At 37.5% G+C, this 23,154-nt stretch overlaps 2 protein-coding genes across 2 annotated transcripts; both read left to right on the forward strand.

Moving 5' to 3' along the window:
- The first annotated feature begins 333 nt into the window (after positions 1–333).
- Positions 334–5,988, forward strand: nrgna (neurogranin (protein kinase C substrate, RC3) a). The gene is made up of 3 exons (XM_059549897.1): positions 334–446; positions 4,336–4,482; positions 5,487–5,988. The coding sequence occupies exons 1-3, from the start codon at positions 432–434 to the stop codon at positions 5,505–5,507; spliced, it is 183 nt and encodes a 60-aa protein (XP_059405880.1). The 5' UTR covers positions 334–431; the 3' UTR covers positions 5,508–5,988.
- A 6,674-nt stretch (positions 5,989–12,662) lies between these two features.
- hepacamb (hepatic and glial cell adhesion molecule b) lies at positions 12,663–22,581 on the forward strand. The gene is made up of 7 exons (XM_059549891.1): positions 12,663–12,897; positions 19,585–19,926; positions 20,021–20,302; positions 20,385–20,478; positions 20,574–20,659; positions 21,345–21,415; positions 21,758–22,581. The coding sequence occupies exons 1-7, from the start codon at positions 12,810–12,812 to the stop codon at positions 22,085–22,087; spliced, it is 1,293 nt and encodes a 430-aa protein (XP_059405874.1). The 5' UTR covers positions 12,663–12,809; the 3' UTR covers positions 22,088–22,581.
- The last annotated feature ends 573 nt before the right edge of the window (positions 22,582–23,154 follow it).

The raw sequence follows: 23,154 nt of genomic DNA on the forward strand, positions 1-23,154 counted from the left end.
ACAAAATATGTTAAATGCAATAGGCTTTCAGCCACGCCTGGCGAGCAAAATAAACTGGCACAAATCTGATTAAATAAATTTACACGGATTGCGTGTTGACAAACGGTTAAAACTTTTGTAAGTGTTGCAAATAATAATAATAATAATAAATCGAATGTACTTAAACAATATGCAATCGTTAATAATCCGAAGGAAAGTCCATATGAAGAAAACCGTGTGATAAGCGTTCGCCTGTGATGTGGAGTGTGTCGCGCACTCTGATTGGTCCATTCATCTGAAGCGCACATCATCTACAGACAGGCAGAGCGCCTTCAGAGCGCCCTACACACTGAAAGAGAGAGAGAGAGAGGCAACAGCTTTACCGATATATTCTTCAAAGTTTTACTGGACAACAAATCTTAAACTTCACAAACCTGTCATCTCAAATAGCCATGGATTGTCGAAACGTAAGTGAAGTCCGTGTTTATGTTTGTACAGTTTCAAAAAGAAACTTATGAATTATGCAGATTTGTGATGTTATATTACAGTGTTTGCGATATTCTAGACATTTTCAAAAGGTCTGTTGTTTAAAAAATATCCTCAATTTCTGATTTCTAAACAGTTAGGTAAAACTGAATGTTAGGCTATAGGATATAATCCAGCAAGAATAATAATTTAGTTGAATTAAGATTTTAGGATTTACGGGACTAATGGACACCAATTACATTAAAATATTAAACTTACAAATTAATTAAAAATTGAGAGAGAATCTGCATTATGATTATAGAGCCAGATTAATCAGCTAAAACCAACAAGAGGATTTAAGAGAACCTGCTTTATTCAATAGTATCAATGTCTTGACCGAGTAATCACAGCTTGCACATAATATTTGTTGAATATTAAAACTTTTACTGTTCTTGGAAACAATGATTGCATTTTTTTCATGTTTTGTTTTCAATATGTTTATATTAACAGTACAGAGAATGACATTTGGTAGTGTTTATTCTCAGAGAAATATTTCTCCATAGACTTGTTACTGTGTGAAAGGACTGAAATACCTTAAAGGAGATGTGCTGTGTATGCAGTTGTGTGTGGTGAGAAGGGTACTGGTTTGACAGCTGGTCTTGTGCATTCATAAGTGCTGATTTTCAGAAGTGACATGTCTGTGTCTAAAAAATAACACTTGGATGCTTGATCAGTTTATCACAGCTCACACACAAGCTTTTTTCCACATTACATATTGATGAAAATGATTAAATAAACTACAGATGTTAACTAAGGCTGTAAATAAACTAAACCTGTGACTGGTTAATGTCAAGTTGGCAAAACTGTTTAATTAATTGTCCTAATTGTTTTAACCTCTCTGTACAGCAGGACGACAAGCAGTTGGTTGATTACACAAATCATCCATTGCGAGTTGTGTGTTTGTGGGAGGGTTCAGAACTTTCTAGAAACAGCAATCATCTGTGTAAAATTTGAAGATGTGGCTTTGACTGATGAGACAGATGGTCATTTGCATGTTCCAAACTGATGGGAGAGCTTTCTGATGAGACATACAAGTAAAGTTCACACAAGATGTTCCTTGATTGATGATTGGTCTCAGGATCAGCTCCCGTCATGCTTGAGAAAGCTCTGTTGTTGGGAACATTCTCAGATCTTTGATGTTGGATGCAAATCTATGCATGTAGGTAAAATGTCAATGGATTTTTTGACACACTTGTTGTGTAATAGATCAATGTTTATCCCTGCGTAACAGTGCAGAAACCTCAGAGGAGTGTCACTGTTAGCCTGCGAAGCTCTGAATGCTTTCAGCTTCAGTCCCTTGAATGCAACGCACCCCCAGCAGGCAGGGAAAATTAGTCGAGCTGTCGGAAACGCGAGGCTCGCTAGGGACCGCTGACAGCTTGGATCCCACTGGATGAGGAGAAGAAAAGAATCAAAGAAATCAAACAAAAAGAATGTGCACTCCCCTACACATAATCATCTGCCTTTGAGATACCGTGTATTTTAATGATTTTAATTCTCAGAGAAGAGAAACTCTTTTAGTGAGAGAAACTTAAAAGTTAATGGAAAAGTATCACCAAGGAAATAGGTCACCAAATTAAGAAAATTCTGTCATCATTTACTCACCCTCATCATGTCATTGCAAACATAAAGATATTTTAAAGATTGTTGGTAACTGTGGCGAGTGGGGCGGGGCCGAGGGACGTGGGAACAAGGAGTGAGGCCGGCAATGATTGGGCAAATCAGTGGCACCTGCGGCCCACCGCCGGTCTCGAGTCCCACGTAGGAGATGGAAGGATATAAAACTGTAGCGACGACAGTGAAGGACGAGAGAGGACCAGGCCTGGGCTTTTAGTTGTGTTTTTATTTTGTGCGCGTCAGTCGTCCGTGAGGGGCTGGTGCGCTGTTTTGTTTGTTTTGTGATTATTAAAGTTTCAGTTGATTGTCCGCCGGTTCCTGCCTCCTTCTTCCGGATGAATACGAAGGTTTAATTCATTACAGTGGTGCCGAAGCCCGGGAGAAGGAGGGACGCGCTGCTGAAGATCCCTCGCCGCTGTGGTGAATCCGCGGTGCCACAGAGCAGGCGAGGAGGATGCCGCCATGGACGCTCGAGGCGGTGGACTGGAGCGAGTTGCCGGGGACGGGCGAGCTCGCTGCCGACCGCCCACGATATGGAGGGGCGGCTGCCATCCGTGAGGGAGCGGAGGAGTCGGCGCCGTTCGCCAGGGGGCCGGAGCCTGCTGCCTCCGTGAAGGTATCCGGAGGAGCAGGGAACGGGGGACTCCTGCCGGCTGCCCAAAACCGGAGGAGCCGTCGCCGTCCACCGGGCGGCGGAGGGGTGTCGTGCCATCCGCCGAGGGCCGTCCAGTGCCACCGCCAGGCACCGCGGAGGAGATCGCCCAGTTGGTGGAGGGCCGAGCAGCAGTGCGTCTGGGAACCGGAATTTTTTTTTTTTCTCTCTCCCCTCTCTCGTCTCTGTCGCTCCTCCTTCCATCTCCTTTTCTCTCGCCTCGTCTGTCCTACCCCCAGGTTCCCGCAGGTCCCCGTGGAGCGACGACAGTGAAGGACGAGAGAGGACCAGGCCTGGGCTTTTAGTTGTGTTTTGGTTTTTATTTGAGCGCACCAGTCGTCCGTGAGGGGCTGGTGCGCTGTTTTGTGTTTATTTTGTATTATTAAAATGTGTTTGATTGTCCGCCAGTTCCCGCCTCCTTCTTCCCGATGACTAGGAAGTTTTAAATCATTACAGTAACCAAAACATTTTTATGACATTTCATAAAATAAATTATTTTACGTTCCACAGAAGAACGAAAGGTGTGTAATGACATGAGGGTGAATAAATGAGGACAGAATTTACATTTTTATCCGTTGAATGTTAGAGAGTTTTATTTGTATCAGTTTACACCTGCTGGATGTTTTCATCAAAATGAAGCAGTAATATGAACAGAAATAGCAAAAGATTAAGTTCTAAAAGGAATCATATGGTAATGTAAATGCTGGAAAGTTCACACATCCAAAAATAACTCGTACCTATGCATAAAAACACATTTACCAATATCTAAACCTAAACCCAGTGCACGGTTTCTCCCAAAGGAATTTTCTAATGGGCCTTTCACCAAAAACTGGGCTGATACCTTTAAATAATTCCTTTGGGAGCAACAGAGTGCCGACTTTAGGTTTTGACATGACTGTAACAATACTTTACCATTGGCCACTCCAACATTCCACTACAGTCTTTAGAAGAACCAACATACTGTAATGGCAATTTCAGAACTATTTATTTTAGTAAGCTGGTGGCTAATTCATTCATACAATTTTTGTATGATCTTTTAACACCCCAATAGCAGTTAGGTTTAGAGGTGGGTAGGTTTATGCTTGTTTTATTTATCATTATTTCTTCTAAAGCTCATATGTTTCCGTACAAATCAAGTCGAACAAATCTACATCGTAGTATAGTTACATTTTCTAATGAGATCAGTTGAAAAGGACCTCTGAAGGCACCTTCTGAACGTACTTCAAATATCTTATGGTGCATTCAAGATCAATTTATAATTTCAGTATATATTTATAACCTTCCTCAAACCCTTTCCATTGCGACAGGGTTAAAGAGGAACCATGGACAATCTTTGGAGTTCTTGCAGGAACTTAAGGGTTCCTTTTTGTAAGTTCCTCAAACATGCTCTGCAGTCTGTAATCATTTTACACTTGGTGTTCTTGATACAGATTGGTCTCATGTTGTATTACAGTGTGAAAGTTCGTTGACATTTCAGTGTACATCTTGACAAGGAACTGTAACTGTTCTTCTGCCATGCAGTCATAGCTAAAATGGCTGACTGTGTTTTATCTGAACTGCAGGAGGGATGCACTCAGCCGCAAGATGAAGACATCATGGACATTCCCCTTGATGACCCAGCTGCAAACAAGGCTGCTGCTAAGATTCAAGCTGGTTTTCGAGGTCACATGACCAGGAAGAAAATGAAGGATGACAAGCCTAGAGACGAGGTTAGCAGCATGGGCACTACATCAAAATACATTTTCCAAGGGACACACAAAAAAAAAACAAAAAAAAAAAACAATTGCACAGATATTCAATTCAATTATTTCATATAAATACTTTGATTTATATAGGTTAGATTCACATTTGTGAAGTACACATTCTTAAATCAATAATAAAAATTATTTATGATATGTCTGCTCTGTGTTATAGTTGTAATAAGTGGTTACGCATTCATTTTCAGTAACACAGTGGCCCGTCATTGTTTTTTTTGTTTTTTTTTATTATAGCACGTTATCTCAAGACATTTTTATGTGTAGAACCACATCTTTCAACCGCAGATATTACTTAGAAACAGCACAAGGTGTATAACTATAACTAGTATAAACTGTCCAAAAAGAACACTGCAGAGAGAAATACAACTCTGTGTTTAAATCATTAGTGAAATTTTTAAATCCATCAGCCAGTTGTGTAAGTCATTTTCCAGTTAGTCGAATGTGTGTGTGTGATTTTATTTTTATTTTTTATTTTTTTTACACTCCTGGGGAAATTAAGGCAGAAATTGAAATCCTAATCAATCTTAGATTATATTTTAATCCATCTTGTATAGAAATAACAATAACCATTAAAGCCATAAAGGTTCTTTGGAACTATTGTTATCACAAACTCTACACAATCGTTTCTGTCTGGAATCAGAATTTTCCCAGCAGACGTCAGTATGGTTAAAATGGTATCCTAGCAATACCGTCTTAATTGCTTGTTGCTAAGCAATAATACAGATGGTACCCAGTTAATGTCATGTGAGTACCCTTCTCAGTTGTATTGCCTATGTATGGTAATGCTTTAGACGAAACAAATTTTGATTAAATGCCTTTTGACAAATTTCTTGGTTTGAATGCAGCAGGTCTTTTTCATGCATAGGAACATGAGACAGTCATTTGTAAATGCCAGCATTTCATAAGCATCTTTCAGGAATATTGTGCAAAACAAAAACATGTGTCATCTGTTTCAGAAACAACGAGAGCAGAAGTAGCTAAGAGGACCCCCTTCATCACCACCCGATAGCACATCACTGCAATAACCAGAGCTCTTTTGTTTAAAAAGAACCCTTCAGTGTATGATATGAAAGCATCGACATTCAAACTACATGCAGAGTTTGCCACCTGACTAACAGACTCTCTCACACTTTCCTCTTCTTCCTTTAGCATTTGAGTGTCTGTTTCTGACTTGAAACAGGTTCACAGCATGACATTATAAATTCGATTCATTTTAAGATAGAAGTTTGTTTGTGATCTGTCCGCTTTCAAATCTGAAGCATTTTTTCTTGTTGCTTCAAGCAAGGCAAGCCAAATACTCTGTCTGGAGATTTGTTGATTTGTTTGAAGTTGTGCTTTACTTCTTTGGCTGTACTGAATCTTACAATATACAAGTATGCATTTACTAAAAGCCAATGTTTTTCTAGCATACATTTTGTTATTGTCTGTTTAATAAAGCAAATTAAGTTCCTCACATAAGCTTTCTGTGTTCATTGGATCTGTTACTATTGGAATTTTTGTGTTGATGATAATAAATATGTTAATTACTGTTCAGATATTTTTTTAATTAGTCAAAAAAATGTGTTTTACATGACAAATATATGCAAGCTGTGTGATGCACTGAGAATATTGTTCGTATTTCCAGACAGTGTATTTCAGATCTATGGGATTCAGTGAAGTATTCCCACAGCTTAATCAATCTTTTAAACAGTGAGACTGTATCCTTCAAATAGCACAGATGCTCATTAAAAATGGATTTGCTCAAATGGACTCCTTGCATGCTACCCTGCCTGTGTAAATGTTGTTTTGTGTATTTGTGTTTCTGTACCTGTCTATTTGTATCAGATCATCTTCTGGTAAAATCCATTTTTACCTTGTGTTCTTGTAGCTCAACTAGTAGAGCATGGCATTAGCGGTGCCGAGGTCACATACTGATAAAATGTATAGGGCAGATGTGCTGTAAGTCACTTAGGATAAAAGCATCTGCAAAATGCATACAGATAAATGTAATGTAAATGTCACTGGACTGCATTCTTGAACTTATTGCTCAGGATTTTAAATGATGTCTGTAATACCTGTAGAAAGCTCTGTTAGTAGTTCCATTAATTTCAATGGCAGTTGCTTGGCTGGTGCATGAAATCACAGAAGCACACAATTTGAAATGTGCTATTTTTAAAAAACTGAAAAAAATATAGAACTGCAAACTGAATGTAATGTTTTTGGACACTTAATTGCATTTTATATGTAATTAAATGTAAATGTGTTTTAGTTTAAATGTATTTTAAATGCAGTTAGCTAAATTTTAGAGTGTTTTCGACTTGCTCAAGTAGAACATATGTAATTTAGGTAACACTTTAGAATAGGTAACACTTGTTAACTATTAACTACAACATTTCTCTCAATAAATTCTTAATTTGCTGCTTATTAATAGTTAGTAAGGTAGTTGTTAGGTTTAGGTATTAGGTAAGATTAGGGATGTAGAATAAGGTCAAGTAGAATAAGGCATTAATATGTTCTTAATTAGCACTAATAGATAATATTCTAGTAATATGCATGCTAATAAGCAACTAATAGGTGTTACCTATTCTAAAGTATTACGGTAATTCAATAATTGCTTTTATTGTCTTTAAAATATGGTTATAGTGTGCTGCGGAATATATGGACAAGCATATATTTAAATTAGTGCTGTCAAACGATTAATCACGATTAATCATATCCAAAATAAAATTTGTTTACATAGTATATGTGTGTGTACTGTGTATTTATTATGTTTATATAAATACACACATATGCATGTATAAATCTAAGAAAAACATGTAACATTTGTATATTAAATATAATATAAATTATATGAATATAAATATATACATAAATGCATGTAAAAAAAAAAAAATATATATATATATATATATATATATATACTGTGTGTGTGTGTGTGTGTGTGTGTGTGTGTGTGTGTGTGTGTGTGTGTGTGTGTGTGTGCGTGTGTGTGTGTGTGTGTGTGTGTGTGTGTGTGTGTGTGTGTGTGTGCATATTAAATATACACAGCTGTATACACAAGTAGCTATAGATTTATTTATTTTTTTGGATCACGATTAATCATTTGACATCACTAATTTAAATATATTTACTTGTAATGTTTAGAAATATTCATAATTAAGTTGTAGTTTAGTACATCTAAAATACCGGTACCGTATATGAACTTAAATGCACTACTGAATAACACACTACAGTTACAATTATAAACAAGTACTTTAAATATTACTTAGTACATTAGTTGACATCAAAATGAGTGTACTTTAAAGCACAACAAAAGATTATTGAGACAGTTATTTGAAATGTACTTTAAACTTTTAATTAAAAATTATTACAGTTCACTTTTTAAAAGTGTGCTTAACTGTGTTAAAAACACAGTCATGAAAGCGTTCTTTCTTTAAGTACACTTAAGGGATAGTTCATTTAAAAATGACAATTCTGTCATAATTTCAGGGAAACAGAACAGGAAGTGCTGAAATCCTAAATTTCATTCTTGCAGCACTCTATAGTGCAGAAATAGGCAAAAATGTCACAGGCCCATAAAATCAAGTCCTGCAAGAAGGGTGGCTGTTTGGTATACTTATTACATTAAAATATTATTCATCCATCCATTTACCAAACAGCTTATCCTTTGCAGGGGCATATGACATGTTATCTTGCTCTAGATAAACTAAATAGCTTTTCCGGTTGTGGTTTTGTAGCAGTAGTTACTTATTTAAATAGCACTCTGTTATTTTTTTATTTATTTTATGTTATTATTATTTTTATTTTTTTTTACTTTTAATATATATATATATATTTTTTTTTTGCGCTATAACCTATGGTACTATCTAAATACTCATACTCATAATGATGACTGACAAGGATTAACTTCCTCCTGTTTTTAATTCTTGTTTACTAGTGTGTGTTTTTTTGTTTTTTTTGGGGGGGGGGGTGATTTTGAAGGTTACATTGGGAGTCTCCTGGAAAAACCACAATAAACAGTCAAACCCTGACTCTTGTTGGTTGTAACGTGCCTTGGTTAAACATACATTTTACCAGCAGATTATTTAGCTGACATTCCATTCTTCCCACAGAGTGCTCTTTGTTGGCAGTGATAGAGTGCCTCTAGAACTCATGTTTTAATTACAGTACACAACTCACAATGGGCAGGAAAAAGTAGAGCGTGTTGTAATTATCTCTTCCTGCCCTGTCCCCTGACAGAGTTTTCATTACATCTACTCGGCCTCCTCAATGATATCAAGCAGTTAAAATAGCGCAGTGGCACAAGACTTCGTGAGTGTAAAAGACATATTATATGTGGTTAAAAATCAGGGTGCAGATGTGGATAGATTCTGGGCACATTGCACAGAATTTGCTATGAGGCCCCCTACGCCATGCTGAGAGAATGTATGCCTCACTGGGCTGTGAATATGCACAAACATTGTGGGCATAGCATAAATTGACTCAATATGTCAATTCAATGGCTGCATCCCATGTGAGACATAGTGGTGATACTCCCAAAGCTTCCCAATCTTTGCAAAATTAGAATTTAATACTAAAACATTAAGTGTTGCCATTCCTCCAAGGGGATCATACATCCTTAACCTTACGTAGGAAAGGGAGGCAAACAAGAGCAAGAAATAATTCAGTTTGCCCTGTAACTCTTTATCATCTAGGCTAGATGATAAATCCCAAGGGAGCCATAAGGGAGCTTAGGCCCTACTTAAAGTCCCGAGTGTGACTGAGGGAGATCAGCTCAAACCCTGGCTTGATAATAAGCCACACTACCTAAGACCCACTATAACTAACACTTTGTAATTTTCTTTAAGCACTAAAACAAAACCTACTCAGTCCCTGTGAATCCAGCAAGAACTTTTAGGACTGAAAACAAATGACAATGCAGAGTCTGTGTTTATTACTGCTGGACCTGCGTGCCATCCAACTGCCCACTCTCATAACCTCTCAGCTATACGCTGGAGGAGAATTGATGGAATGCTTGTATGTCATCAGTCCCAGAGGCTCTGAAGTAGCTCAAGAGAAAAGATTCATTTATCTTCCTTCAATCTCAAGACTCTTATCCAGTTGAAGAAGGCAACTGGAACCAGAATGGATGGCAACCAACCCACAACCAACCTCCTTATCCATTACCTCAGCACTGTACTGAATTTACCAGATTACTGTCATGAGTAGTGCAATATCCCTTATTGCAACACACGTTTCTTACATCATTAATCTAGTCTCAGAGCCTGATGTAAGCACTTAACCTCTTGTGCCCCTAGCACACTCCTCTCGGCACATGTCCTCACCTCTTTGAACTCTCTCATGACTGTCTCAATGGGAGTGCCGGTGCATCAAGAAGGATGGACAAGTCTGTGGTGTCAGTTCAGCACTGTTCAGCACTGTTCAGGGGACAATCTCTGCCCCTGATTCAAGTCAGAAGATCAGGTATGCCTGCAACACATCTTGTGCAAGGCATCCACAGCCTGACCCACTGCTCCATGTGGTCTGACAAACAACCAAAAGTTGGTCTGTAACCTTTTGGACGGCAAGACCAGACCCTTCAATAAGGATGCCTCACCCTGTGAAAATTAGCTAGCCAGCATCTCCTCAACATCTTGGGGGGGGGTGGGGGGGGGGGGGGGGGGGTTAGAATCATGGCTTCCTGACACAGTTCCAATCTAGCTGTGGCATGGGCCATAACATCCAATAGTTTCCCACATGTGCGGCTGATAAAAGGAGAGGGCTTGCTGCATACAATTTCTTTGCCATCTCCAACCTCATCCAGCACCTCAGAGCTAGATGTCACCAGCAAAATGCATTCTGCTGCATCGGAAGATGCCAGAGACTGGGCCTCCTGATCCACCAGATTGTGCGAGCCAGCAATCAGGATTGAGAAAAGGTGACCACTGTCTGAAAACTTTTGCTATACCCACAATCTAAGTCTTTAAGCTACCTCGGCAGACATTTGTCCCTGATCCCTCAAAAAGAGGGACAAGTGGGATGATCGTAGCTTCCTCAATGTGAGCTTGTCTCAGTAAGTTCATCCAGCAACTTTGAGTGCTGTATGTGTGTACTCTACTCCCAAGCAAACAACCTGCACATCATAGGTTTCCTCAGGTGTCAAATAACAAGTACATGAATGCACACACAGAAGTGTGTGTGTTTATCATAAAATGTTATTTCCTTTTCTTTCACATATTAACACATCTCTAAAAAAATACTACTTTCTGATCTAAAAATACTCTTTTAAGACCCATTCTCAAAAACAGGCACTTAAGGGCACATAGTTCAAATCAAAGCAAATCACAACTCAAGGAATTCATCATAGCAACAACCCAAGCATGTCTGAATCCATGAGTAGTAACTGAATATCCTGCTCTGTGTTGCGCTGTGGGATGAGAGCCTTAAGTTGCTTTGGAGCCTCTGAGCCCACTTTACGCCCACGTTGGCTCCCACTCACTCTGACACGTCCAGGGACTCAGCCGGGGGTGGGAGAGTTATGAAATATGAATTCCACTCAGGTTTCCAATGGCAACACAGACAAAATCTGCTATAGTGTTGCCTCCTGCTTCTGTTGGCTCATATGTTCGCCTTTCATCTCTGCTTTTTTTGTTGGTAAATATGCCTTTTGTTTAGAACAGAAACCATGTTCATACTGACATATACAAGCTTGTTTATGACAAGAGGTCATTACACCTACACTGACTTACAGTATATGGAAAACGAATTAGTCACTGGCTTAATTACTTCCTGTACTCTACTGTACTGTTTTTAAAGAGAAATGTGAACATAATTGTTAATGTGAATTTGGATAAGGTTCACTTTGCTTTAAGGTGATTAGCACCTAGCCTGTAGTTTACGTACAGGAAAGATTTTCTTTTTTTCTTCCTTCCTTCCTTCCTTCCTTCCTTCCTTCCTTCCTTCCTTCCTTTCTGTGTTTGCCCCAGTTCAATGAATGACTGTTATTCATTAAGAGATAAAGTCAACCTGGAGACCCTGAAGAAACACTGTCCATTTTATAGTGGGACAGAGAAAGAAGGGTCAATTTGGTGATTTAAAACCAGTGGAGGGCAGCATTGTATAAATATGCCCCATGAAACCCCAGCTTCATATCTAAACTGTTTAAAAGGTTCCTGGCATATCAAAATCTTTACTACAGTTTTACTACAGCGTGTTTTAATTGATTAAAAACATGAACAGCTTATAACATTACTGTATGTAGAAAATTACTAATAATCAGCAAAAGTTGAACAGACTGTGTAATTGTTGTATTTGTCAAATTTTGGGGTAAATTTTATATATCAAATAAATCCAGTAACGTTACTGGAAATAAATGACAAATCACTGACAAAATTCTGTTCTTGTATTGACTGAGTTTCATTTAGGCATTATATGACATCATAACTCATAACTTTCATCATAATTATTTTGAAACTATTAAAATACATTTTACCCTAAAATCTACTTTGTCCTTGCTATTTTGTCAATTGCCCATTTGCAAAGTCTAAAATCAGCTGGTTCTTGTTCTATCAGAGTCTTAAAGAGATAGTTCATCCAAAAATATGGGCAAAAATACTATGGAAGCCAATGGGAACTGCTGTAAAACTGTTTGGAGTTCTGCAGAAGAAATAAATTCATACATGTTTGGAGCAACATGAGGGCATATAAACGATAATGGAATTTTTGTTATTGTTTGAATTATCCCTTTAAAATACTGTAAATGCTGCTTTGTCTTTGTCATTGTCGTTGTTTTTATTTTATTTGTCATTTTTTTAATCCCATTATTTTAATTTCTCAAATTTAATTAATATAAGATAATATAATATTTATAAGTCCTGTTGCACAATTATAATCATTATTATTTTTAAGAATCCTGTTATTTCATTATATTATTATCTTAATTAATCAAAGAAAAAGTGATTTGTGAAAAACAACTGTCAGGCCATGAAGCAACAACAATCTCCCCACACATATATTAGAACCCCCTTCTCCCCTCTTACACAAACAGACCCATTCAGCGACTCACAAACATGCCATCATAGTACACTGGTTGTGATAATGCATGCACACATGCACATGTATGTGTGAGTGCCCGTCCGTGTGTGTGTGAGTGCCAATCCGTGTGTGTGTGTGTGTGTGTGTGTGTGTGTGTGTGTGTGTGTGTCAGCAGCAATGGCATAGCCCAGCCTTGGAAGGATGGCAAGACTCAGAGTTAAGGGACGTGCTCAGAGTGATCAAATCATGCTAATTGTTTTGGGAAGACTGTGAATGTTAGTCCCAAGATGAAGGCACAGAAGGAGGCTTTCTCTTGGGCATCGACTGTTTTTGCTGCTCCTCTCCTCCTGATTCTTGCAGTTCTGATTCATTCAGGTAAGAGGGACAAATGTAACTTTTTATCAAATAACAATGCTGCACTGTTGGCATTGACTGAGGGCTTATGGCGTAGTTATGGCTGGAAGTTAAAGAACAATTTCCCTTTTATATTGAATTTATGTCATTGCCGGTCAATGTCTAGTTCGGACTGATTTATTGATGAATAGAAACCAGAACATAACTATATTATCTATTGATGTAGACTAATAAATATTGTATTGTATTGTATTTAGACCCTTTTGGGCTCTTCTATCACACCTGTGATATATTAATTTCATAGCATAAGGTAAAAAATATCAAATCAAGTAGCAAACAAAAAAATGCTAAAGTTTTTAACTGGTATTGCTTTTTGAGCTTTTCTGGAATCTTTTAATCAGTTATCTGGAATCAGTGTGATGTTTTTGTGGATGTTTGGCAGCCAAAAATGTCACAATACTTCTTATCTTAATAACATAATATCTGTTGTTTTTCATTTGGAGCCAAATGTCTTTTTATGAAATGCTATGCTTGAAAAAGTACTATTGCACTTTATTTAACCCCTATAAATCCTATATCATATGTGATATGCAAATAAGGCCCTAAATGACCATCATAATCTAAACTTTGTTGAAAAAAATGTTGTACACAATCTTCTACCTTCTACATGCCATTTTTCATCAAAATTATATTTTTTTATATTTTTAGCATGTAAAAAGCCTTTTAGTAAATTGGTACGTCTTTTGCCTTGAAAATCTTTTCCAGTATTTTTCAGCAGCCTATAGAAATATTAACTATTAAGTGTTTTCTCTCAATAAACTCCTAATTAGCTGCTTATTAATAGTTAGTAAGGTAATTGTTAATTTTTGGGTACATGACTTGATTAAGGAATATAGAATATGCAGAATAAGGCATTAATATGTGCTTTATAAGTACTAATAAACACCCAATATGCTATTAATATGCATGCTAGTAAGCAAAAAGTTAATAGTGAGAATTGGTCCTTAAAATAAAGTGTTACCATTGACTTTATATTCTCATTAAAATTTCAAGAAAAAAACATTACTGGACTGAAGCAACTTAGGTTTAATTCACTGTTTTTACTTTTTTTGAAAAGTCAGGTTAAAATAGTATCAAAAGCAAAATAGTATCAAAAGTAAAAAAATATGCATCAGGCTTTTGAGGAACATTTTTTGTCACTAAATTATCATTGTATTGCATTCACAATAAAAACTACAGAGCACTGATCATAAATATCATCTTACTAAGACTATATTATATTATTGGGAATAAGAATAAGAATATTATTGGGCGATATAGAGTGACAGCTGCTATTTCTATGCATTTTATGTAAGTTGTATGCTCAGGATTTAATTTATTTACATTACAGAATTTCATCTTACTTTCTGGACATAAAAATTGAATACAGCAATGGAAAGTGTATTATTCAGCTTTCATATGTTGTATAAATCTCAATTACAAAAAATTTACCCTTATGACTGATTGTGTGGTCCAGGGTCATGTGTGTGTGTGTGTGTGTGTGTGTGTGTGTATATATATATATATATATATATATATATATATATATTAGGGGTGTAACGTTCACAAAATTCACGGTTCGGTTCGATACAATACACTGGTGTCACGGTTCGGTTCGGTTCGGTTCGGTACGGTTCGGTACGTTTTAGATAGCCTACAGCAAAAAGAAAAAATTAGCAGATAAATTTCCTTGATTTTTATAAAAATGTTTTATTTATTAAAACTAACAAAGTATGTTTTTTTTTTTTTTACATTGAACAATGATGGAGCTATTCTTTACCCATCTTCTATGGTGTTTTCTTAGCAGCATACTGTATAAAACAAAAACAGCTCCTTATAAAAAAAAATGAAAATGTTATATTAGTTATGAACAAATACAAAGATGTAACTTTATATATGGAACTCTATAACTCTTTATATTGAGTGTGTTTTTACTCAATTGGTTCTCTATAGGGCTTATGTTTTTTGGAACAAAGCAGGAATTACGGTCTGTCTGAAATGGGCTCGTGAAGGAATATTGTAACGGGGCTCAATTACATTAAGCATGTTCTTAAAACCTACGTTTTCCACTACAGCACAGTTATTACTCATTGCGCGGCTCGCGAGCCGCATGCGGCTCGTCAAGCTATAACTGGCGGCTCGCATAGTAGCTTACAGTATCACACTGCCACTTGCCTTCAGAGCATGTGAGGCGGGAGCGAGCGGGGAGCGCGAGCGGGCGGATCTTGGACAGAGCGCAGAGCGGCAATTTCAAAAGGACGGTGGACGGAGCGTCGCAATTCCCGCTCCAATTTCGCTCTGCTCACACCACGAGTCTGAAGCATGCTCATTCAAGCCTGACCCTGAATCCATTAGTCTTGCACAGTCATCAACAGTAGACTATTTTCAAGCAAAACTCGGCTCAATAATGGAGTTCAAAAAGTAAAATGAGAATTCATACAGGTGTAGCCTATCAATATAAGTCGCACTAAGACTGCTTTAAAACTTTCACTGAGACCTCAAACAAAAAGCACAAAGCCTGTCTTTAAATTTGATTTCGTTTTGTATTAATTGTATCTTAATTTTAATCAAGGTTTCATCAACCAATTGTCTGGATTTAATAAGAAGTAAATAGAAAATAGATAACCAAGATACGAAGGAGCCGGTGTGAACCTGGAGTTTGTCTCATGAATGAACCGAAACTCAGCGTATAGCCTACTTGCCTCACAGACCCGACAAATAGGCTATATATAAAGATTGAAATGTCTACTTTTAAACAAAACAATTCAAAACGAAAGAAAACAGACTGCTCTCCCTCCCGTATGAAATGTGCATTTCTCTCATGCGCGTTCACTACTGCGAAGATCACGAGTCAGCATCTTTCTAGCCGACAGACATAAAAAAAAATTAAATGTCTTCTGCTATATTTTACATATTCATAATCATTAATTTTGCCGGTTCGTTGTGACAGCTTTTAGGTGCCCTTAAATGTTACATGAATGCATCAGCACTGAAAACATAGAGATTTTTTTTTTCTTTTGGGGGCATTTTGTTTGACATGCATGCCAGCTTTCGCTCATCCCACTATTAAAGTAAATCTTTTCTTAAACGAAAATGTATTGGCCGTGTTATTTCTTTTTTTGTGGGATGTCCAGTTTATATGTAGAAATGCACATTTGCAAAGGTGACTTAGTATGTTGTCGTAAAAGTGTCTCGCCTTTTGATTTTGCTCTGCCAATGTGGCTCTTGTGAAAAAAATAGTGAGGATCACTGCACTACAGAGTAAGGCGCTCGCTCACTCAGTAATACACGCTGAAGGCTCGTTGCAAAATGGCTTATGCGTTTAACAGACCAGAAATAGAAGATCCTCCAATAACCAACAGGGGTGCGTTCTCCGATAACGTTGTCTCTTAGCGCGCTACGAATACTCAAAAGGTACACCTTAACTACAGGTATACCTTTGCTACGTGTGTTCTCCGAACTATACCTTAGGATGTAGCTTAAGGTAAACCTTCTTAAGTTCGACCTTAGCAGTTGCTGTCCATGGTGGAGGCGCTGAATAGGTTGATATCGACGCCTCGATGATCGATTGTGCGCTCTTTCCTTCACAGCGGTATAGGTAAAGTATTGAGAAAACAATGTTCTTTATAAAGAAGCGTTTTAGAAATAGTACAAACTGCATTTATCGGGGCTTATTGAAATACGTACATGCAGAAATAAATATGAGTATGTGTTTATAATTTAGCAAGTGTACAATCCCAAACCCTCACGGCCATAAGTGTGTTAATGTTCTCCACAACGTATGCTGATTATCCACCAGCCGTATCACATTATTGGCGTAAATCGCTCATTTCTGTAATTGGATGATTTCCTCAATAAAAGCGCAAACATGAGAGACATACCGACATTCACTATGTCGGGGAAAAAAGTCCGCAAAAAGAGATCGCCCAGCCACACTGAGGTCTTACTCAGCCCATATCCATCCCCAACAACCTCCAGAAAACTCCCCACAGCATAAAAACGAAGAGCCGCCAGCAGCTGAATTTCGGGGCTGAGGGGGTAGCTCCGTCGAGTTTGTCTTGACAAATCTGGGCCAACAAGATGCAAGAGCTGCAGAATTTGCTCCCGTGGCAGGCAAATTTTTTTACAATGGTCTCTTCTGACATGGTAGTCAGTGGACTAAAATGTTCTCTTATAAAGTAGTTGACATACACTAACTGGCTCCGCGGACGCCGCCGTCTTTGATTTAAAACAAGTACTCGCTGTCTCGCTGCCATAGCTATAAAGTTTGTGTAAACTCATCTTTCTTTATATAGACTCCTAAGCCTTTTCTGTCAAATGGTTCGCCAGCTGATGTGCCTTAGGATAGTAATTAAAAAAGCTAACAACCATTAGTGTATGGAAACTTTATTAATGAAAACACTTCCATACACTGGGTGTAGGCTATAACAACTTAAGTATTTTATGTGTATAATTTTAAAGTAAAGTAAAAATGTAATTTTAATTCTAAATCAGATTTTATATTAAAAGTTCATATAAAATTTTCTATGTGTAATTAAACTGCGATGTAAAAAATCTTTTTGCGTAGTGGTGGCCACTAGCGGTATGAACCGTAAGCAGCGATAAGGTATAGCTAAGAGCGCTCCAGACCAACCTTACGAACGCATGACTTACAGAAGGTATACTTAACTAAGAAGGTTTCGGAAACCACGTATTAACGATAAGGTACTTCTTAAGGTACAACTTAAGAACGACGTAGCGTTAAGGTAGTTTCGGAGAACGCACCCCAGGTCTGGTGTTTGGGTGCACTTTGGATTCCCTGTTAAACGCATTGGCCATTTTGCAACGCGCCTTCAGTCTGTATTGCTGAGTGAGCGAGCGCCTGACTGAGTAGCCTAACATAAACATATAAGTTGGTGTTTTTTTCTTCTTCGGGGGTGTCAGGGGCGTTGCCTGTTACGTCGTTCGGGTTATTGGGCTACCTTGTTGAACGCATATCATTATATTTCACAATTTTTTTTATTTTCCAAATATAATTAATTAGTCCAACGAACCGTTCGGTCCATAATGCGTACCGCGTACCGAACCGAAAGCCTCGTACCAAACGGTTCAATACGAATACGCGTATCGTTACACTGCTAATATATATATATATATATATATATATATATATTCTGACTATAATTACATTTCAGACTATACAGGGTTAAAATAAATTCCATTTGATTTTATATTGGGTTGTATAATGCAATGATATTTAGACATTTAAATGAAAAATATATATATTTTTTGGTTTCTATTGGTTTTTGTTGTCTAGTGTTACAGATAGCAGCATTAGATAGCAAAGACAATGTTACTAGAAGGACAAAGACGACTTTCAGTGTACTTTATATTGCTATTTACAACATCATGAAAACCCATTCCTATCCTCACATCATGATACTTTAGAAGCTGTTTGTGTTGTACAATTGGCCAATGTTGGCATCAACAGAGTCACAGGAGCCCCGTGTGTCACTTTTCATCTAATCAAACTGGTTGTTTGTCGCTCAGTAGGTCCTTTTCATGCCAGGAAATTGGGCCAAACAATTCAAGCTTTTGTGTGCTCATCTCTGGCTGGCCTTTCGCACTGTAAGCAGTTACCAAGGATATTGGCTGTTTCCACACAGCCTTTATTCTGCTGGTTATCAGACAGAGAATGATCATTTTCGATGCTTTACGTTAGAATTCTAACAGCTTTAAAAGATGACCCAAAAATACAGTACAAAAGTAAAACAAATCTTCTTTAAAATTAAGCATTGATATTTATTAATGCCATGTATGGCATTAGTGAGTCAAGACATAGAGGAAAATTGACAGTGATGCGTGAACCTATAGTACCTAGGATCATGTGACACTGAAGACTGGAATAATGATGCTGAAAATTCAGCTTTGCCCTCACAGGCATAACTTACATTTTCAAATATTCAAATAGAAAATGCATACTTTTTATTTGCAATAATACTTCACAATATTACTGTTGTCTTTTTAATCAAATAAATGCTACCACGGTGAGCATAAATACTTCTCCCAAAAACTTTTAAATTTAAATTGTAGTGTATATTGCTAGAACTATGCTTGATTATATAGTTAGTTATTTGTCATTACTTCGCCTGCTGTTCCCGAGAGTGTCATAACAGAGTTGTTACCCATTTGTGGCTTGAATATGCTCAAATGTGACTCGTCAATATCATAAGAGTTGGATTGTAAAAGGTGTCTTGGACTGTGAAAATGCACTTTCTCTAAGTTATGTTTTTGCCCTCTCTGCAATGGGATCTGATGAGTGTTATTATAGCTTTATGTGCAGTGACAGTCAAATAGAAGACAGAATGATGCCTTACCAAACTGACAAATTAAGTATAATCTTCCCTGTGTGTGGAAACAATAGGGGAATTCTAATGAACCAAGGTTAGTATAAAAATGTTATACTTTTTTATTTATATAGTGTGTAATCTTTTCTCCTACAATTGAGTAACTCCAGATTTTACATGCAATTCAAAAACAGAAATCTTAAATTTAGGCCTACATATTTTTTGAGTGCAGTCAACAACAGTTCAGGTAATGACTCTTTATAAACTTTTTGATAATGACTTCACTGCTGACTTGGCCTCTTCACATTTTGGCATATTTTAAATTAGATTGTTTATGTCACAGCATGTGTTCAGGGAGTGAACATCACCAGTCTTGACACTCTAATCAGAGGGACAGTAGGTGGAGAAGCTCTGCTCTCGGTCCGCTACTCAAGCACCAGTCTGGACCCTCCTGTTATCAAATGGCAATTGAAGAGGGACAAACCCGTTACAGTGGTCCAGTCCATCGGTACGGAGATCATTGGTAACCTGCGACCAGAATACAGAGACCGTATCCTTGTGTTTGAGAATGGGACGCTGCTGCTCCATAACCTCAGGCTGTCTGATGAGGGCACTTATGAAGTAGAGATCTCCATCACGGATGACACCTTCACTGGAGAAAGCAGCATCGATCTGACGGTGGATGGTAAGAAAAATTAAACATTACAGAATCATAATTGTAATTAATCTACTGATACCAGCAACTCATAACAATAAAACCATTCCTAAAAAATTGCCAGAGCCAATCTCTAAGCCACAAGTCAACATGGTCACCTCCACTGTGCTGGAACTGACGGAGAATTTCACACTAAACTGCACCCATGAAACAGGCACTAAGACCACCTACAGCTGGGCAAAAGGTGGTCATCCATTACTAAACGAGACCCGTCTTCTGCTGTCCCGGGATCAGAAGGTCCTGACCATCACACGTGTTCAGATTGTTGATGATGATGTCTACAGCTGTATGGTGGAGAACCCCATTAGTAGCATGAGAAGTCCACTAGTCAGACTCACCGTTTACAGTAAGGACGGGTTATTTGAACAAAATTCATTCATTTGTGTCATGTTTGCTGAAAATGGCTAAAAATGTTCTGTTGTTTCCAGAAAGAAGCTCTCTTTATATCATATTGTCTACAGTAGGCATCTTCGTCCTTGTCATTCTTGTAACTGTGTGTGCTTGCTGGAAGCCATCAAAGAAGTATGTTTTTTTTCTTTCTTTGCCCCTTGTGTCTATCCTTAAGTTAAATATGATGGTGTCAATTGATATGTCACCACAAATACTTTAATTAACAGATCAAAAAGACAGAAGTCCAAAACTATTAAACCAAGATCTATTCAACAAAACCATTACATCAGGTATCAAGATGTCAAACCAGAGGGTGTGTATAATTATGTTTCTTCGTATTGATTTACTGTCCATATTAAATGTTGATAACAACAAATACACACTAAGCAAACAGGTCCATGTATTACCTTTTTAATGAATTATGATAGAAATTAAAAGAAATGTTCTGATGTATTGTTGATTGCCATAAACCATAACCCTCAGTATAGTGAACTGACAAAATTATCAGTTAAAATATCTGCTTTATTGTTTACTACCACGGGAATAAAAACTGTTGACTCGTCTCTCAATTCGAAAGAAGAAAAAATATTCTGTTAAACAGACATTGTAATGTTGCCTTCCATGCTATCAAAAAAGATCAGGAATCATTGAGGACAGCTTATTCACAAGTTCATTCTTATCAAAGTAAACATGTATAAGAAGTTTTTAATCAGTATCCCACAGATTTACAACAAAATGTAGTGTACTATTCATTGGTAACTATTTAAACATTCACCATATCAATATATATTCAGCGTCCTGACGATGCTGACATTTTGGTCAAATATGCTATTTTCAAGTGTACAATACATACAATTTGCAACAAATGGTTATTTAATATAGTAAATATACAAGTGTAAGGACAAGAGAAAGCAATTTTGTGAGAAAAGCGAATAAAACGTATCAGTAATACCGCTATGTTTCTCTGCTCCACCATTTAAATTTTTATATCTTTCTAGATGATGCCATCCCAATAATGATTGATCATGAGCTCAGGAATCCTGTATCACTTTACATCCTAAAAGAGAAGGTATTATCACATCATTATTTAATCCCCCTCTCCCATCATACCTGCTTTATGTTTAAAAATAGCTTTTCAAGTGGATGAGTGCTTCATTACCTCAGTAAAGCTGTCTATGATTCAGAGAACAAAGGTTGAACCAGCATTCACCTGACTGCAACATTTCTTTACATTAAACATTAATATTTATGCTTTCACCACACATTCTTATATACTGTACAGCATAATAGGTTATGAGATTATCATATTTCTGTGCTACAATAACAGCTTAGTTTTGCATGTCTTGATAAAATGAAAGTGCATTGATGTAGGCGTGTAAAGACTGTAAATGCCTGCACTTGACATCCTCAGGATTCTCCTCCTGGCGAACCAGCGTCAATGTGTGAAACATGCACCTCCAACAGCAGCAGCCCTCCGAGCTACAGCAGCTCAATACCTCCTCCATCCGACTCACTTGAGCTGCCAGCGCGCTCCTCTCGCAGATACCCTCGCACCTCCACTAAATCTCCACCGCACCATCGCCGGAGGAAGGTACACAGTCAGAGCCCACCAGCCTCCTCCTCAACTCGCAGCCGAGAGTCCAGTCGGGCCTCTCAGCGCCCTGCGTCATCGTCTCCAGCCAGGATACCTAGGGATCTATCCACCCCTCCACAGGAACCCAGAGACTCCCCAAAAACATAAATGATAGCACTGACCACTTTTGCAGAGCCCATGCACATGCTGCAAAAAGACAGATACTCTTTTGACCTGCACAAATACTTTTGCCTTAATGTATGTAAATTTGTAAAGACATATATATGTTTATGCTCCAAAACTCTGCTTTTCAAACTTGTTTAGCTTTATCATGTTAAAGGGATGAAAAAAAGAAGAACATTTTGCCATTAACTCACTGTCATTCCAAACCTGTAAGATCTTCGTTCATCTTCGGAACACAAATTAAGATATTTTTGATGAAATCCGAGAGCTCTCTGACCCTCCATAGACAGCAAGAAAGGTAGTAAGGCTATCATTAAAATAGACCATGTGACATCAGTGGTTCAACCGTAATGTTATGAATCTATAAAAGTATTTTTGTCTGAAAAGGAAACAAAAATAACGACTTTATGAAAAAAAATCTTCTTTTCTGTGTCAGTGTTCGACACAAATAAATGGTGGCGGAGACCGACCGGAAGAGAAGAACTCATTAAATGAACTCATTATTTTTATTTTCTTTGCAAACAAAAAGTATTCTTGTAACTTACATCTGCTGTCTATGAAGGGTCAGGTTTCATCAACAATATCTTAATTTGTGATGTCTTACTGGTTTGGAACAACATGAGGATGAATAATGACAAAATTTTAATTTTTGGCTGAACTATCCTTAATACACTTTTTCAAAAGTACATTGTGAATGTTTAGTGGATTTAACACGCTAGGATAGTTTTGCTGTCAGAGATGTCTGGGTACGTCAATGTGATTGCGCTGGCTTGACAAAGCCTTTAAGCTAAATCCACCAGTTTGGCACAGTCCTACAGATTATTTATAGTTTAATTATATTTGTTTAATTACAACTATGGGCTTTTCATTAGCATTGTGTCTGCGCTACTAATGTCATCTAGCAGAACTACAAAATAAAGCTTTAGCAAACATCCCTTTCGTGCATCACGACTCAGACATAGCAAACATCTCTCACGGGTCAATAAAAGTAAAGGCATGTCTCAACAAATAAAAGCAGGCTATTTTCAAAAAAAATTTCAACATATTAGGAA

This window comes from Carassius carassius, chromosome 5 (genome assembly GCF_963082965.1).
Source record: "Carassius carassius chromosome 5, fCarCar2.1, whole genome shotgun sequence".
Lineage (NCBI taxonomy): Eukaryota > Metazoa > Chordata > Actinopteri > Cypriniformes > Cyprinidae > Carassius > Carassius carassius.

Bases quoted from the DNA above. Each gene is read 5' to 3' on its own strand.
- nrgna (XM_059549897.1), top strand. The intron at 4,483-5,486 runs GTTAGCAGCATG...CATCTGTTTCAG, and splicing joins ATGACAAGCCTAGAGACGAG to AAACAACGAGAGCAGAAGTA.
- hepacamb (XM_059549891.1), top strand. From the start codon at position 12,810: ATGAAGGCACAGAAGGAGGCTTTCTCTTGGGCATCGACTGTTTTTGCT. The intron at 20,479-20,573 runs GTATGTTTTTTT...TTTAATTAACAG, and splicing joins TGCTGGAAGCCATCAAAGAA to ATCAAAAAGACAGAAGTCCA. The intron at 20,660-21,344 runs GTGTGTATAATT...ATATCTTTCTAG, and splicing joins TCAAGATGTCAAACCAGAGG to ATGATGCCATCCCAATAATG.